At 52.8% G+C, this 15,125-nt stretch overlaps 6 protein-coding genes across 6 annotated transcripts; 4 read left to right on the top strand and 2 right to left on the bottom strand.

Annotated features, from left to right (window-relative positions):
• Positions 1–53: 53 nt before the first annotated feature.
• Positions 54–1,206, top strand: M421DRAFT_7039 (meiotically up-regulated gene 64 protein; the record flags this gene model as incomplete). Its single annotated transcript, XM_033596704.1, has 4 exons — positions 54–97; positions 174–246; positions 346–1,026; positions 1,084–1,206. The coding sequence occupies 4 exons, from the start codon at positions 54–56 to the stop codon at positions 1,204–1,206; spliced, it is 921 nt and encodes a 306-aa protein (XP_033446681.1).
• Positions 1,207–2,098: 892 nt separating this feature from the next.
• Positions 2,099–2,458, bottom strand: M421DRAFT_422761 (uncharacterized protein). The gene has a single exon (XM_033593273.1). It carries the CDS (start codon positions 2,379–2,381, stop codon positions 2,190–2,192), a length of 192 nt encoding a protein of 63 aa, XP_033446680.1. The 5' UTR covers positions 2,382–2,458; the 3' UTR covers positions 2,099–2,189.
• Positions 2,459–3,567: 1,109 nt separating this feature from the next.
• M421DRAFT_422759 (uncharacterized protein) lies at positions 3,568–4,792 on the bottom strand. The gene is made up of 3 exons (XM_033593271.1): positions 4,688–4,792; positions 4,569–4,620; positions 3,568–4,463 (listed from the first exon to the last, which is right to left on the bottom strand). Exon 3 carries the CDS (start codon positions 4,392–4,394, stop codon positions 3,861–3,863), a length of 534 nt encoding a protein of 177 aa, XP_033446679.1. The 5' UTR covers positions 4,395–4,463; positions 4,569–4,620; positions 4,688–4,792; the 3' UTR covers positions 3,568–3,860.
• A 300-nt stretch (positions 4,793–5,092) lies between these two features.
• M421DRAFT_67621 (histidinol-phosphatase) lies at positions 5,093–6,080 on the top strand (the record flags this gene model as incomplete). The annotated part of the gene is made up of 2 exons (XM_033596424.1): positions 5,093–5,248; positions 5,310–6,080. 2 exons carry the CDS (start codon positions 5,093–5,095, stop codon positions 6,078–6,080), a joined length of 927 nt encoding a protein of 308 aa, XP_033446678.1.
• Positions 6,081–8,073: 1,993 nt separating this feature from the next.
• M421DRAFT_7034 (uncharacterized protein) lies at positions 8,074–8,634 on the top strand (the record flags this gene model as incomplete). Its single annotated transcript, XM_033596699.1, has 5 exons — positions 8,074–8,161; positions 8,208–8,250; positions 8,308–8,372; positions 8,455–8,554; positions 8,610–8,634. 5 exons carry the CDS (start codon positions 8,074–8,076, stop codon positions 8,632–8,634), a joined length of 321 nt encoding a protein of 106 aa, XP_033446677.1.
• Positions 8,635–13,302: 4,668 nt separating this feature from the next.
• M421DRAFT_216000 (uncharacterized protein) lies at positions 13,303–14,906 on the top strand. The gene is made up of 2 exons (XM_033588268.1): positions 13,303–14,333; positions 14,388–14,906. The coding sequence occupies exons 1-2, from the start codon at positions 13,605–13,607 to the stop codon at positions 14,502–14,504; spliced, it is 846 nt and encodes a 281-aa protein (XP_033446676.1). The 5' UTR covers positions 13,303–13,604; the 3' UTR covers positions 14,505–14,906.
• The last annotated feature ends 219 nt before the right edge of the window (positions 14,907–15,125 follow it).

Raw genomic sequence — 15,125 nt, 5'->3', positions numbered from 1 at the left:
AACAACACCCACTTGATACCCCTACTTGCTTATATTCGCCTACATACGTCACTATGGATAACCTTGGCAAGATCTCTGCGTTCGGAAAGAGCTTTGGGTACGTTGCGGACAAGTCTACCTATGTTCTGCTGGGGCATTGCGCAATAATAGATAGGCTGACACTATTCTTCCAGTGCTTCTTTCACGCCTTTTGCTGCAAGGACGCAGCAGTATGTCAAGGAGCAGCTCGGTCAGGCTGAGGACAAGGTACGATGGCCCCCAGGAAATGCCTCCCGGACCTCTCCACGAGCTCGCAGAGCATACAGCAAACGAAATACGTAACAGTACTGATGCGCCGCGTGACAGACCCAGCTCCCTCCGGACTACATCGAGCTCGAGAAGCGCATCGATGCGCTGAGGAAGGTGCACACGAACATGCTCCAGGTCACCTCGCAATACTCCAATGAAGCCTACGACTACCCTGCGAACCTCCGCGAGTCTTTCAACGATCTCGGCCGCACTGTCTCGGAGAAGGTCAATCTTCTGTCCAGCGCGACATCGCCCGCAGAGGCGCAGGCAGCCCTCACCGCTCCTCCCTCCGCGAAACCTCAGCCCAAGACCTTCAGCCATGCTGTTGCCCGCGCAGCCCTGAACAGCTCGCATATACTCACCGCCGAGCAGTCTGGCTCTAGCGAAGATCCCCTTGCTACTGCCCTCGAGAAGTACGCTATCGCCAGCGAGAAGGTCGGCGAGGCCCGTTTGGCGCAGGATGCCCAGATCCAGAGCAGGTTTCTGGCTGGGTGGAGCACAACTCTGAACACCAACATCCAGTTCGCAACACGTGCTCGCAAGCAGGTCGAGAACTCGAGACTAAGCCTGGATGCTACCAAGGCCAACGCCAAGGGTGGTGCTTTCACTCTGCCTGGCCAGGCACCCAAGCAGAGCCACGGCGAGGAGGACCTGAGCGAAGAGGCTCGTGCTAAGATCGAGCAGGCCGAGGATGAATTTGTCGCCCAGACAGAGGAGGCTGTCGGCGTTATGAAGAATGTACGTTTTGTGTCTACTACAACGCTTCGCACATAGAACAAGGCTAATTGAGTACAGGTCCTCGACACACCCGAGCCCCTCCGCAACCTCGCCGACCTCATCGCCGCCCAGCTCGAATACCACAAGAAGGCATACGAGATTCTGTCTGAGTTGGATGCGGTTGTTCAAGGAATTATTTAGCGTCCTCTGCATAGGATGCAACAGGCTTGCGATGCTGCTGTGGAGAAGAAGAGGTACATGTTCGAATTTGGTGTTCTGTAGATACGCGCTCTTGCAGGACAGAAAGTCGGAAACAAGAAACGGCTCCAACTTGCAATACCTCAACCACAACACCTGAATGATAGCATCTAAGTGGACCGGAGTAACAGAGACAGAGGGCGCCATATCTTCTATTAACTTTTGTAAGGTATCCTTGGCGCGATGTTGCGTTGTGCGGCAAGAACGGCTTCTGCACTTTGATTGGCTATTATCGGGTATTGCTGTCTTCCAAAAGAACGCGAGCCGAGACCATTGGCTGCCCCATTGAAAACCGAGAACTTCGCACAGGTGCAGTATTTCCACACCATCTTTGATCATCCTGAAAACGAGGGCAGACTGGGCTACTACGCAGCCTTTGGTAGAGTGCAGTGGTAATGCAGCGATGTGACGGCTGGTGGCGGAGGCAGGGAGGTCAGCTGGGCGAAGTTCGCCATCGGAGTAAGGCGAGGAATGATCGTTATGGCAATACTTCGGCACTACAGAGCGACAATCGCAGTCTTTACTTCTGATCTGCGACAGATGGCCTCCCTACAATTATCAGCTGATGTGCGTCAACCCTTCTGACCTACTTACATCCTGGTGGAGCATAGCCCGGCGCAGGTACTGTAGCGAATGACACACTCCCAAACGGGGTTCGCGGCGCTGGAGGGGGGGCATCCGCCGCCTGAGTGCTCTTGGTGTCGACCTGCAAGGTTGCTTTGAGGTTAAGTTTGATCCCTTTCTTGTTGCGCTACAAAGATGTCAGCAAGGTCCGGGGTCTGTTGTCAACGCAACCTTGTGGGCCTTCATAGCTTCTGATGAGGGTGTTTCTGTCTCTGCCATGGTAACGGGTCGTGCGATGGGCTCTTCTCCAACGATGATGGGGTCCTCGCCCTAAGCCATGTTGAAGGACTCTAACTCCGCCCTCATGTCCTCAATGGCCTCCGTGGCGTTGTCCACACAACACTTATAGCGGTCGCTACCTCCGCGTCTTCCCAATCCTCCGGTGCGTCTGCCTTAAGCGCATTGTTCAGATCATCGAGCTCGTTGCGTATCTCGTCCAGGTATGCATCAGCAGTTGCGTTCTTACCTCTAGGATGCCAATGTAGTATCAACATACAGCGCCCAAGCGTCAATACGGCACTTGTTTGCCTCATCCCAGTCGCCTAAGATCGTGCCTAGCAGTACCAGTGTTCTGATCCGATGGTACCTTGGTATAGCGTCATCTGCTAGAAGATTCAGGGCCTCTTCCTGGCACTCTACAAGGCGGTCTTCCTCGTAAAGTCTGTAGGCCTTGTTCAGACCATCGGTGAACTGCTGATCGATGATGCTGGTCATGGTGCAGAGATGTGCGAGCGAAGCGTTAAGGAAATTGATCGAGGATGAGACTGTACTGATGTGTATGCGCTCGCGCTTGAGCGTAAGTGGAAAGAGAGAAAGCGGTTCCTGACGAGCGCGTGGTTGTGGTGCAGGTCGGGTGCATACCTGGAAATAAAGATGTAGGTGCGGCAGTTGACGATCCAGAAGTGGAAGCGTACATGTCGCTGGGACGGGAGCGTCTCTCACTTCAGAAGGGCTCGTACGCACAACAGAGCGTTCTTGATTCCGAGGAGAAGATTGCGGAATGGGAGGCACGAGGTGTAACATATATGCTGAATGGTTGAGCGAAGCCACACACACCATGCGCCGTTTGGTGTCCGCTACTGCAGAGTCGACTCCCACCCAGTTCAATTCACCAGATCCTCCCTTGCTACCAGTGGATGAGCAAGAAGCGACCCTCGATACGACAAAAGAACTTGGTAGAGTCGAAGCTGATTTGTTCGGCGGTAAGTGGGCTTTGGCTCTTGGCAGTGTTGAAGTCGTGCGAGCATACGGCGATCTCCGCGCTGCAAAGGAGTCAAGCGACATCACTGTCTTCGTAACTGCCTTGTCCGCTGTTGAAGCCGCTGCCGAGGCTACTGTTAGAGTGCTAGTCGGTGACTCTGACGTCGACATGGGATAGATAGTTGAGTACCAAGGCCAGGAGGATGAATGATTTCAGGTACGAATTCCGGGTACAGAGCAGGAGGTGCGTAGAAATCAATCCGATGATTTCCAGCGTTGCTCATCCCCTTCGCTGTCGCTTTACACTGTGTCTGATGCTCGTCTTTAGCAAAAGTACCGCAACCCCAACTAATCAGTTCGTTGTATAGGCCAGCTACCGCAAGACTCGTGACGAGGCTTGGGAGATTGGTGTTTGACAGCGATTGGAGACTGAAATGGTCTACGATCAGTTTGGCTGTGAGATGCCTCTTGGTTGGCTGTGGCATGATTAAGGAGAGCGAAGCTTCAGTGCTGATTGATCTCTTTACGTCTGATGTCTTTGGATGCTTGCGCACAGCGGGCGCGTTCCTGGATAGCCTTCCTCTGAATAGACTGATCAGCTTCCACGAGCGTCATTCTGCACTACATCTTTGATCTTGGTGTTGCCTAATGTATCGCACTCGTTACGGAGTGTTCTTGGAAAGACACCTCGCTCGCGCATCTCATTCAAACACTCCACTCTCGTCCTTGAACTGCGCCGCTTGCGTCCTCACAATCTCCCCAATTCATCCTTCCTATTCATCCTTTTGAGGAATAAACTTCCTCATCACGTCCCTGACATACTCTTCCGGCACGCCCCGCTCAACTGCATCCCGTATCCCCTGGTTCATGCGATAAACGTACTCGTCCTTCGGCTGATCCGGCGTCGTCCGGTTCTGATCGATGTACACCAGCATGCTCCTCGTCTCTGCCGGTGGAGAGCTCGTGTTCACTTTCGAGTGAGTATCGCTGGGCCAGAGCTCGCACGTGACCAGTTCTCTGGTGTATGCGTCAGGGACGCCTTCGTTGCGGTCCAGGCGCTTTTCATCCTCCAGCAGTAAGGAATAGACTAGGCCGTAGACTTGGTCTGAGTAGGACTCTGAGTCTGGAGCATTTTTGACCACGTTTGCGTAGCCCCGGTCGTTGATTAGCCACGTGTAGTGTGACAGTCGTGCGACGCCTAAGTAGGTGGATGTCGGGCAGCGGAGGGACATTTGGTGCAGCCAGAGGTTGGATCCGTAGCCGAAGTATATTGTAGGTGTGCTAAAGGGGGCTTGGGTGAGGGCCATGGTGGATGATGATGATTCCAGAATATACTGCCTTGGAATTTATGTTATCAGTCGACACTTCGTTTTGTTCTGTTATGGAAATCAGATCGTGCGTTGTGTTGAGGGAATAGAGCGCGGATGAAGAGATCGTGATCTTCACAGGAAAGGCGAGATTTTGATATTTGGATCACTCACTATTGTTGATGATCTGTTGTCCAGTCCATGTACCTCCGCTGGAACGGTACTCCTGCGGTACGTTCGTCAGTAAAGCAGTCATGTTACGGCTCAAAAGAACGGCGCATTGCGGGACCCACTTTTTTGACTCTACAAAATACCAACGAAGGACACTGAATGTAAATATTTACTGTATTGTGAACATGTAGAATGCTTTGTGTAATGTGTCTCGGATGGTGGAGGAGTACTTGACGCTAGAGTACTATTTGGGGTTGATGATTCAGGGTCCGGCTGACATCATCACCGCAGCGCAGCTCAAGCTTTTTGGCGTGTCCCCAAAAGCGCGAGCTACGCGACAGGACTTCTGTAAGCGGTATTGTCAGGTGCATCGATGTAAGTTCGAGCGTACTATTCTCTCTCATTTTGCGCAAAGTGCCGAAGAAACGCCTTTGACTGTCGCTGTGAAGTGTTACGTTCGGTGGGGGGAGGGGTCAACAACGATGAGCTGATAATTGAGTACAGAATTTCCGCCACGACCCCTCAGAATGCCGCAATCACACCACAGTCACTCGGGCCAATTCTGTGGACATGCGAAGAACAAGCTAGAAGAGGTCATCCAGGCTGCAATTGTCAGAGGTTTTCACAGCTTTGCACTGACAGAGCACATTCCAAGGGAGCTTGTAGACTTCTACCCAGAAGAGGTACGGGATACACAGTTCACAATACCGAGTCGTTCTCAGTAACACTGATGATCGTTGACAGACCGATTCTCACAACGAGGAGAGTCTTGTCAAGCTGTTCGACGACTACTACACCGAGGCACTCAGGTTACGAGATGTGTATTCTCACCAGATACAGATCCTGATTGCCTTCGAGTCTGAATGGATACGACCATCCTCGCTCGACATCATCAATCGTATTCTACAGAAGTATACTTTCGACTTCTTCATGGGCTCCATCCACCACACCCACACAATACCGATCGACTTCGACCGCGCGATGTACGAACAAGCTCGACAGAAGGCTGGCGGCACAGACGAGAGGCTTTTCGAAGACTACTTTGATGAGCAGTACGACATGCTCCAAGCACTCAAGCCGCCTGTGGTGGGTCACTTCGACCTCATACGCCTGTTGAGCGATCACAAAGACACTGCATTCGAAGGAATGGGTGGTGTATGGAAGAAAATGCAGCGCAACCTGGAGTTCATCGCCTCTTATGGCGGGCTGCTTGAGTTCAACTCCGCTGGTCTGCGTAAGGGCCTGGCAGAGCCGTACCCCTGCTTGCCCGTCACCAAGATGTTCTTGCGCATGGGCGGCGGGTTCGTGCTGTCTGACGATAGCCACGGTATCGAACAAATTGGCACCAACTACCCTCGTCTCTTGGAATACATCCAGAAGACCGGGCTCGAAAGGGTACATTTCGCTGCGAGGGGATGCGGAGAGCGGATAGATAGCCGCTTCCCCAGTGTAGGCTTCTCCGCTATCGCAGTGGCTGACCTGGCACAATTACCTTTTTGGTCAAGATTGCTGTAGCAGGTCTCGTGGAGGTCACGCGAACACCGCGACAGGCGCCATACATCAATTGTCATTTTCTGTCGGAGCTGCATTCCGGACCTCGGCATTGCAAGTACCTCAACGGTCGCCTTGTCAGTGGCTGCAGCTTGCATTGCAAGGCTGATCTAGTCTAGACGGGGGTTGCCTTGGTGCACTGACGCAGAGTGGATTGAAGTCGCCGCAATACTTTCGAGACCTGGCGCTGCAAGCGCTCGCATCAGTAATGGCCGCGATACCAGACCATATCGTTGGGACTTCGACCCACAGCCCGGGATCCTAGTGGCCTGCTCAGGCCGCGCATTGTGTTGACAATTGCAGCATCACCGGGTAAGCAAGGGAAGGAATTGCGGTGGGGTGCTCCGCATAAGTGTCGGTGTAGTCCCGCAACATCGCAAAGGCTAGTATTTTTAAGCTTGCCGCGAGAAGCACGATAACCAATGCCTCTGCAGGGACGCAGCGTCCATTTTCGGTTCCTGCGGATCTGGAACTGGTGCGGAACTCGGGCTGGTACCCGCCTCACTTGTGATTGGCGAAGCCACCTCGCTTTGAGCGAAAGTTCTATCCAGTTCATTGGGTCCACTCCTTACACCGTCACTTGATGTCGGCCTAATAACAATCAACTCCTGAACAAAGGTGTCATTGTACTAAATCAATCGAGCAATGATGCAGTGCGTTAATAGAATAACGGAGATCAGCGCTTGCCCGACTGGCTCTTTGGAATGACACATACCAGCTTGACCGTTCAAGTCCCAATGATACGACATCGAGAGTGTCCGCTCGTCGCCTGTGTAACATTCAATCATCTCGTAGTAATAGACAATGGCCGTACGTCAGCTCTGACCGGTTGTGTCAAAGGAGGGGAGAGAACCCCATGCACTCCTCGTTCGAGAAAGCTTCGAAAGTGGACTTAGTTGAAGCTAGACGAAGCGACTTGAGATGGCACGCTTTGACACCCAGCTGACCGGCTCGGAACGTTGTGGCGCCTGACAGCGCTTCAGCTTGGCTCGTTTCGGTAAGACCACTGACGACAAATATACGCGTGTCGGCAATTCGCTCTTCGCAGCTTTACGATTCATACGACAGCGCCACATACCCATTGCGTTGCTGCTGACCTGTCAAACCATCATACTGCAAGTTGCGGGCAGACGTTGTATCACAAGTCTTTGGTTCCTATTGTACCCCACCATTCAACCCGCCTTGCTTCGCAACAACAAAATATCACATTCCCGTGCTGCAATACTTCGCGATCCCTCAAAGACGAAGAATGGCAGCTTTGTGCTAACTACTTTGAACAGGACATGGCTTCAGCGCCCAATCGAAGCGGGAAGTGGAATCCTTGCTCGGCAGCCGCGGGAAAGGGACATATGTCGTTCAAGCCTTGTCAACTGGTGGAGCTTGGATCGCGTGTCAACCAGGATACTGCATGTAGTTGGAGAGCGGATCCATGGGCTAGACCAGCTAATACTTCCGAACTTCTACGGGCCTAAATATCCGGCACAGCTCCCGAGGGACGGACAAACCCTAAGAGCGGTTGTGGCTCTTCGGCCGCGGTCACGTCTCAGTGTAAGGATGTGAAACAGCTGTATCGGTGAGGGCCCAAGGGTTGCTTGCTAGAATGCAGTAAGCCATCTTGTCCTACCTTTCTACTAAACCCAAATCGTTCGCGGGTTGGATAGCTATGGTGTCCAAGCTCGACCAAATAGCACAGAGAGCCTCCGGATTGTGCCTTCTTGAGGCCCCTTCCCGACTACTAAAAGCCGGACCCTGTCATCGTCACTGACGTACTTCTTCGACCTTTCCTTCCCCCATCACTAGTCATACACCTACGCCTTCCACATACTCGGGGAAACCTCGACACCAGCAACTACACCGACTTGACTGCAAACTCGACTCCACATCAATCCACTATCAGCATTACTGGCAGCATAATCACCCGTTGGTATCCTAGCAATAATTTCCCTCACTATACACTATGGCGACCATTACCAAGACGATCCTGGACGCCGGCGATGAGACGCAGCATGTCTGCAAGTACGATGAGGTTGCACTCGAATATACAGGTGAGAGGCGATGCTAGACTTATTGCTCGAGTACTGAACAATGCAGGATGGGTCAAGGATGAAAAGCAGCCAGAGGGGAAGGGTGTGCAGTAAGTTCGATGCAACTCTATTCTTGCTGCCATCTGTCTTACTCATGACACTTGCAGATTCGATACATCCGTCGGGCGCGGAGACTCTGTCATTGTAATAGGCTCCACTCATGCTCTTCCCGGTAAGTACTCGTACACATCTCCTTCAAGACTCCCCCGTACATGTTCGTGTGGGACAGTCGCTGATCAGCAACGCTCAATCAGGTTGGGACATCGGCGTCCTAGGTGACTACACTCCTTCAGGCTCCAGCGAGAAAGCCGGTCCCATGGCTCTGAACGAGAAGGCAAAGTTTGAGTTTCCTCCGTAAGTCAAACCAGATGCCTCAGATACAAATCTCGCATTGCTGACCTGTCGATAGCTCATACGGCTTTGGGCGCAAGTGAGTCATTTTCTTCCATTTTCCCAATTCTTCTTCGACTCCAACATTCGAGCTCGATACGCCTCAGTGTTCCATAGTGACACGGTCTTCGATTTTCGACAATATGCGCACGATAGCTGACCAGATCTTCCACAGAGGCCTACCAGGACTGGTCCCGGAGAATGCGACACTGATCTAGTAAGCTCCCGTCCCTCCCTGCTTCTTTCCTACTGCCTGGTCAATCAGCCTTTGCTTGCACACCCGGCTGAGACGCTTCTGAATTGTTCACATGCTAATACTCGACAGTGAAATGAAACTCAAGAAGATCGGTCCACAGAAGGCACCGTAGTCTGCTCGCCCTTATCGCAGACTCCGTAAAACCATCTACAAACTCGCAGGTAGAGTCAGAGAGAACATACGCCACCAATTGCCTGATACCTACATCAACCCATAGTACATACAACTTCCGACGCGACAACGCTTTCGTGCAGTTTCCAAGCCGATGGAGGACTCGCTGCTTTGCGCTCGAGCCGCTCGGACATTCGTTCGCACTTCCGCATCGAAGATGGAGTTTGGAAACATCAGACGCACCGTTTACATTGTGGAGGTTGCACCATGTTTTCGATTCTCGGGAGTTTGGTGTACCGATTGATACCCTGGATATGTCCAAAAGTCATCCATTACTATACGTCATTCGGCTTAAACAATTGACCGATTGATATTGGTCATCCTGATCATATTTTGTATCCCTCTGTTGCTGTTGTTAGGTCCCCGTACCATCGGGAAGCATCGTCAATTACAGCCACGGCCCTTGATTGGACAAATGTGATGATCTCGACAGGAAGAACGCATGTCCAGGTTGACCGACCGGCTCAGGACTCTTCCGCTTGGTCAATGTCGTCAGGCAATTACTGGAGACACATGTCAATTGAGTATTCGTTTGCCGCGTTAGCCTTCCGGATTAGCATGAGCACACCGACATTCACGCCACCCGAGTACCCTAGTAAACGTTCCGGACGTCCCGTTCGGCATCCCGAACACTGACTCGGACGAACGACTCCACAACACTGTTCTACCGTGGCGGCAGCAGCGCTTCATGCACAGTTCGGCATTTGCTGGTTTGCGTCACCTTTGGTTGCCATGCGCAGGACGAGCTGCCAAGGTTTCCGAGACGTGCTACGAAAAGGTAGATCTGGGGAACTCGGTAGGATTTAGCCTTGACCGTTGGAACGAGAAAGTCCACGAACCCTCTCCACCCAGATGAACGGCTTGTGAAGTTCGATAGAAAGAAGTCAACACTGCTTTCACTCTTCAGAACTGTTCCGGCAGGGTTCTGCGGTCCCTTCAGCTTACCGACAGGGTGGGTATTGATCCCTGCGTTGATCCGCACATAACCTTAACAACCTGCATATGATGCATGCAACACCAATTCCGGAGGTTGGCATGCCGCCACCAAGGGCCTGTCAACACCATGGTCCGTCCCGGTGAGCGACAGCTGTACCCTCACTTCTGCACACCGATGACGGGCCGGGGCCGCTCACCGAGCCGTGGTTGTAGCCGTCTGACACTCCCGCTGGACGCGCATGAGAACGAAGAGACCAGATGTCTGACCAGGCTGGATTGAGGCTATGAGGGCCGTGATCGGTGAAGGCGGGATGTAGTGTGGTTCCAGGCCCGAAGGATTGTATCCTGTGTTGTAGCCTGGCTTAATAACAGCCACGTCAGGCCAAGCCGCGGTCTCGACAATTGGTTGCGGCTTCGAATTCACCGCATGATAATTGTAGTCATGGGCGGTGCATGTTGTAGCCCAGATATCGATGGTTGCTCAGTCTGATCAGTGCGGTACATAGGCGAGTGCTGCGAACCCGTTACACGCTCCATGCAAAGAGAATCAATGTACTTCTATAGTAGTCTGCATTCATGTGCATGCAGCTGTACAGTTCGAGGAATTCTCGATTGAGCAGGTGCTTGCCTGCATGGAATACGTCCTTCGAGCATCGGCCGCGATAGACGTCAATATCTGATAGGCTTCGAGGCTGGTGTAAGGCGGAGAATAGCGTTTGTGCTTCGAAGACGTGTTTGCAGCGGATAGATCGAGGAATGTCTAGTAATGCTGCCCAACATCGATAGTGCTCGGTTTGCTGGCGAATAGAGAATGCTCCGAGAGAACAAAACATGTTTCCTGCGCTGCTTAGGGTGCCAAGAGCTTGAGCCGCCGGTTGGAGGCGGGGTGTTGACGGAGGCGTTTTACGTACAGATAGAATTATTCGAATTATCTCGAAGGACTCAACACCATGTACAAGAACGTGCTTGTGCGTGATCGGTTAAGTTGGTGACGGCTGCGGATCAGATCAATTCGATCCCCAGGACCCATCTGCGCCATCTAAGATCTCATCTGCGATAGCTGTCCATAATGGAGGCAAGGTGGCAGTCCATGACAAGTTGTCTGTACTTGGGCTTTAGCAATGAAGGCTCGTATGCTACAAGGGCAGCGAAATGCGGGTACCGCCAGCTTCAAGACCTACCCCATATGCAGCTGTGAATCTCCCCTAGAGTCAGATCGCATGCTGGGATGGGGTTATACCATTAGGCATGCTGTCAAGCTCACAGTTCTTCTCATACTTGGTGCGCTATTGGAGCTCAGAAGTGTTACTTCGAAATCGCTTTGGATGATGCGCTTCCATGCTCTGGTGTGCCGGGATAATGTCAACAACGAGCCGTACATTGAGACACTCCGTGCTTAACCTTCGGCGTTGTACGCCTCGTCTCTGTGTTGATCAGCTTATCATACTCGTGGTCATTTTCCATGCTCAGTGTCCCGAAGGCAAGCAGGCAGCCAGATTGGAAGTTTGCAGGGTACATCAGGGAGCTATCTCCATCCTAGTCAGGCTGAATGTGTACCTTTTCACCTCCGGATCCGAGTGAAGACTGTACCATGACCAGCCAAGATCTGCAGGTGTACAACAGATGCTGGGTTAGGTATCTGAATGCAGAATGGGAGATGAAGCGCCGACAGCGATTGGCTGCAGAGACATCTCGCGAGAAGCGAACGTTCAGCGTTACACATAAGGTCAAAGGTACGGATTTAGACAACCCACAAGTTGGGAGGTAAGGGCTGGTCGTTACACGTGTGTAGTCCCGACCGATCCAGGTGACATCACACCAGTCCAACGCTTGCTTTGACGTCGCCATAATTTTAAAGACTGTAGTCGGTATGCGCATCATGTCTTCGTTGCTGGCCTGAGGGCAAGTGACCTGCCAGAGCAAGGCAGGTTGCGACTCACTAAGGCTATTACAGATGGCTCATGTGTTTCATCGGCCAGTACTTGCAGTCCGTTGCAGTTCCACTATGGTCAGATAAAACCATTCGTATGCGCGTGGGGAAGGACAGCATTGGCTTAACCTTCACGTGGTGGCAACGCCGCCCTCGGTGCTCGTGGCACAGCAGCTTTCGAATCACTCAACGAAAAAGCATGTGCGTCGTCAGAGAGGTCGCTGATGAATCGGCTCCAGTGGCGACCTAGAATTCAGCGACGAGATGTTCGAGGGCAGTGCTGGCATGATGGAGTGGTCGTGCGGTCCATGCCAGCAAACAAATGCGTGGCACGTTTGATCCTTCTCTTGGTCTCCTCAACACAAGCAACTCTGCCGCGCCCAACAAAGCAGAATCCAAATTACGCCTGGGGGCGACACTGCAGGGCCACAACCTTCGACGAGTCGCAAGTTGGCAACCTATGGTCGTTTGCGCGGCACATGAAATCTAATGTGCCACGACAGCAACCTTACCTCTTGTCGCAGCGCTCAGCTCCACAGTCCAAGCCTGCCATGGCAATCAGAGCGGTTGGCGGGGAAGCATAATACCTAGTCGACGAAGGAAGTGACGCTTGCACGCAGCACTGATTGATCTCATTCTGAATTCATCCTGGGGTGCCATGCGTTTGGTTGGCGGGCAGAGGAAATTACTTGTGGATTGAGCAGGCCCTGACTGGTCAAAGACACTTCTACCGGGTACAGCGCAGCGCGGCGCATGGCGCTTATCGATACAAACTTGCGCTGGCACACCCACCGGGCGCATCACGATGCGGCTGCAAGATGACGGTGGTCTCTGGAGAAGAAGAGTCTTTTCTCATGGTCTTGCACCGAGATGACGGCTTCGAACAGCGCAGCGCAGCGCTTGCACAGCATACCTATGTGCCGCCAGCCGAGGCAGGATTCGGACAAAGCCACGAGAGAAAACCCCTTTCCAAAACCTGCCCGCGGAATTGCAGACACTTAAGGCCAATATTGCTAGGCTCGCCGAGGGCTTCATTGGTGATATGCGCACAAAACGACATGAAGCACACAAAGGTGTTGATGTTGGATTCTAGAAGCGCAGGCTCTGATCTTGGTTCCACTGTCAACCAAACAGCACGAAGACGTGGACGAATGCGCCCGAGGTGTTGCCTCGTTCCAATTGAAATCTCTGCGATTTCTGGGGACCACAAAACAAGTTGACTCGGAATCGGCCACATCCTGGTCGTAATTTACTCTTCTTTGAGAGGTGCACCGACGGGCTCTGGGTAAAATTACAACGTGTGCGTGGTAAGCGCCCTGTCGATCAGGCACAATTCGTGTTCGATTGGTGTACCCCTTGCTGAGTCTGGCTAAGTTCTTGCCATTCGGGGTCATGCTTGCTTTCCCGCGCCTGTTCTCCGGACAAGCCACGACGTTTGGCACCGTCTTGAACAAGCCCACGCTATGAGCGACGACTCGTTCCATGGCGGGTGGGTCGCGAATGGCCCCAGTCAGTGTGTGCTTGGACTCAGCCGTCTTATTAACTTCGCATCCCCCAGGCGTCCCGAGAGTCTCTCCTACCGCAAGAAGCAGGACTTTGTCAACCCACATTCTTTTTGCTGAATAACTTCATTCTTTCAGGTGTTCAGCAGTCACTCCCTCATTCGACATTTTACGAGTCCTCACCTGTCTCTACAAAGAATCCGGTCATATTCAGCCAAAATGCAGCTCATTACTGTCCTTTCCGTCGCGGCCTCTATGGCTGCCACTGCCTCCGCCAGGAGCGCAGTCACCCTCAACTCAGAGTGCGACACCAGCAAGCCTTTGGCCCGTGTTCACAACCGCTGCAACTACGACGTTTACCTGTGGTCTGTTTACAAGGGCGACGGCTGCCCTACCGATGAGATGGTCACCCTGAAGTCCGGCGAGACTTACCAGGAGAACTACGCGGACCCCAAGGGTGGAGATGTTGGTGTCTCTATCAAGATTTCTAAGACCCAGGAGTGCAAGGGCAACGACATCACCCAGCTTGAGTACTTCATCCAAAAGAACTCTCCCGGCTTCAACTACAACTACCTTGATGTCTCCTACGTTGACTGCCCTTCCAACGACGCCGACTGCCCGACCAGGCAAGAGGGTTACTACCTCGTTGCTGGCGCTCAGACCGGCGCCGTCAAGGCTTCCGCCGCCAACACCTGGTGTCCGGTCATGTCCTGCAACGACCCCACCTCTTGCAACAAGATCTCCTACGTCCTTCCCGATGACGTGCAGACCAAGACCTGCGAGCCCGACCAGAACATGGACTTCTACATGTGCGGTGGTGACGCTCCCGGACAGGAGAGCTCCCCCAGCAGCTCTGCCCCCAAGTCCTCTGCCGCCACCTCCTCCAAGGCCGCTGCTACCAGCGCTGCTGCTTCCTCCAGCGCCGACAGCTACACGACAGAACTCAAGGTCGCCGCCGCCGCCGCTGTCACCCCTGCTGCCCAGGCTGACCAGGCTGACCAGGCCAACAAAGCACAGAAGATCAAGACCGAGGTCGTTTACGTTACCGCCTACGAGACCATCAACGCCAAGAGGCACGCTCACGGCCACGCCCGCCGTCACCAGCCCTTCCACGCATAAATCTTGCCAGGTTATCAATTTGTACATGATTAGCTTGTCAGGTGTTGGGGAGACCGTTGTCGCATATTCTACGCCATAATCCAAATACCTATTCGCGATATACCCAGAGAGAGGAGAGGGATGGAATTGATATCATTCCAAGTAATGACGAGGCAGACAGCGTCGCAGGCAATATATTCTTTCATACCCACATATCGACGCGCACCCTGCTATTGCTTGTATTTGCTTCCACTTCCGCCCCACGACTCCTTCGCCCGACAACCGCATCGCAACCTGGAGATGGATTCTGGCGCTTCTTTTCTCGGTTACATTCTTATCTCACGATGTCACGACATATACCATCTTGGGGTTCTGGTCTTCACTTGGGCTAGCGGGATCCGTTTCTCCTTTGTTCAATTCTTCAGGAGTTCACCTCCTTCCTTTTCGAGACGGACAAGGAGATGTCCCAGGCTTGGCGCATGTTCTTCTGGTCGAAAACAATCGAGACTGTCGTTAACGTTATCAGTTAAATTACTTCCTGAAATTGCTGGACTTACCGTGCCATCCTGACTCAATTCGTTGTGATGTGAGCCTCTGTAATCTCGCTTAATGCTGGCGTGAGTTCATTCGCGTCGCACGACG

Source organism: Didymella exigua (genome assembly GCF_010094145.1).
Source record: "Didymella exigua CBS 183.55 unplaced genomic scaffold M421scaffold_22, whole genome shotgun sequence".
Classification (NCBI taxonomy): Eukaryota; Fungi; Ascomycota; class Dothideomycetes; order Pleosporales; family Didymellaceae; genus Didymella; species Didymella exigua.
This window is presented reverse-complemented; position numbering and strand designations above follow the sequence as displayed.

Excerpts from the sequence above, each read along its gene's own strand:
- M421DRAFT_422759 (XM_033593271.1), bottom strand. The coding sequence starts at position 4,394 with ATGGCCCTCACCCAAGCCCCCTTTAGCACACCTACAATATACTTCGGC.
- M421DRAFT_422761 (XM_033593273.1), bottom strand. The coding sequence starts at position 2,381 with ATGTTGATACTACATTGGCATCCTAGAGGTAAGAACGCAACTGCTGAT.
- M421DRAFT_216000 (XM_033588268.1), top strand. The coding sequence starts at position 13,605 with ATGCAGCTCATTACTGTCCTTTCCGTCGCGGCCTCTATGGCTGCCACT. Across the intron at positions 14,334-14,387 it reads GCTACACGACAGAACTCAAG|GCCAACAAAGCACAGAAGAT; the intron begins GTCGCCGCCGCC and ends CAGGCTGACCAG.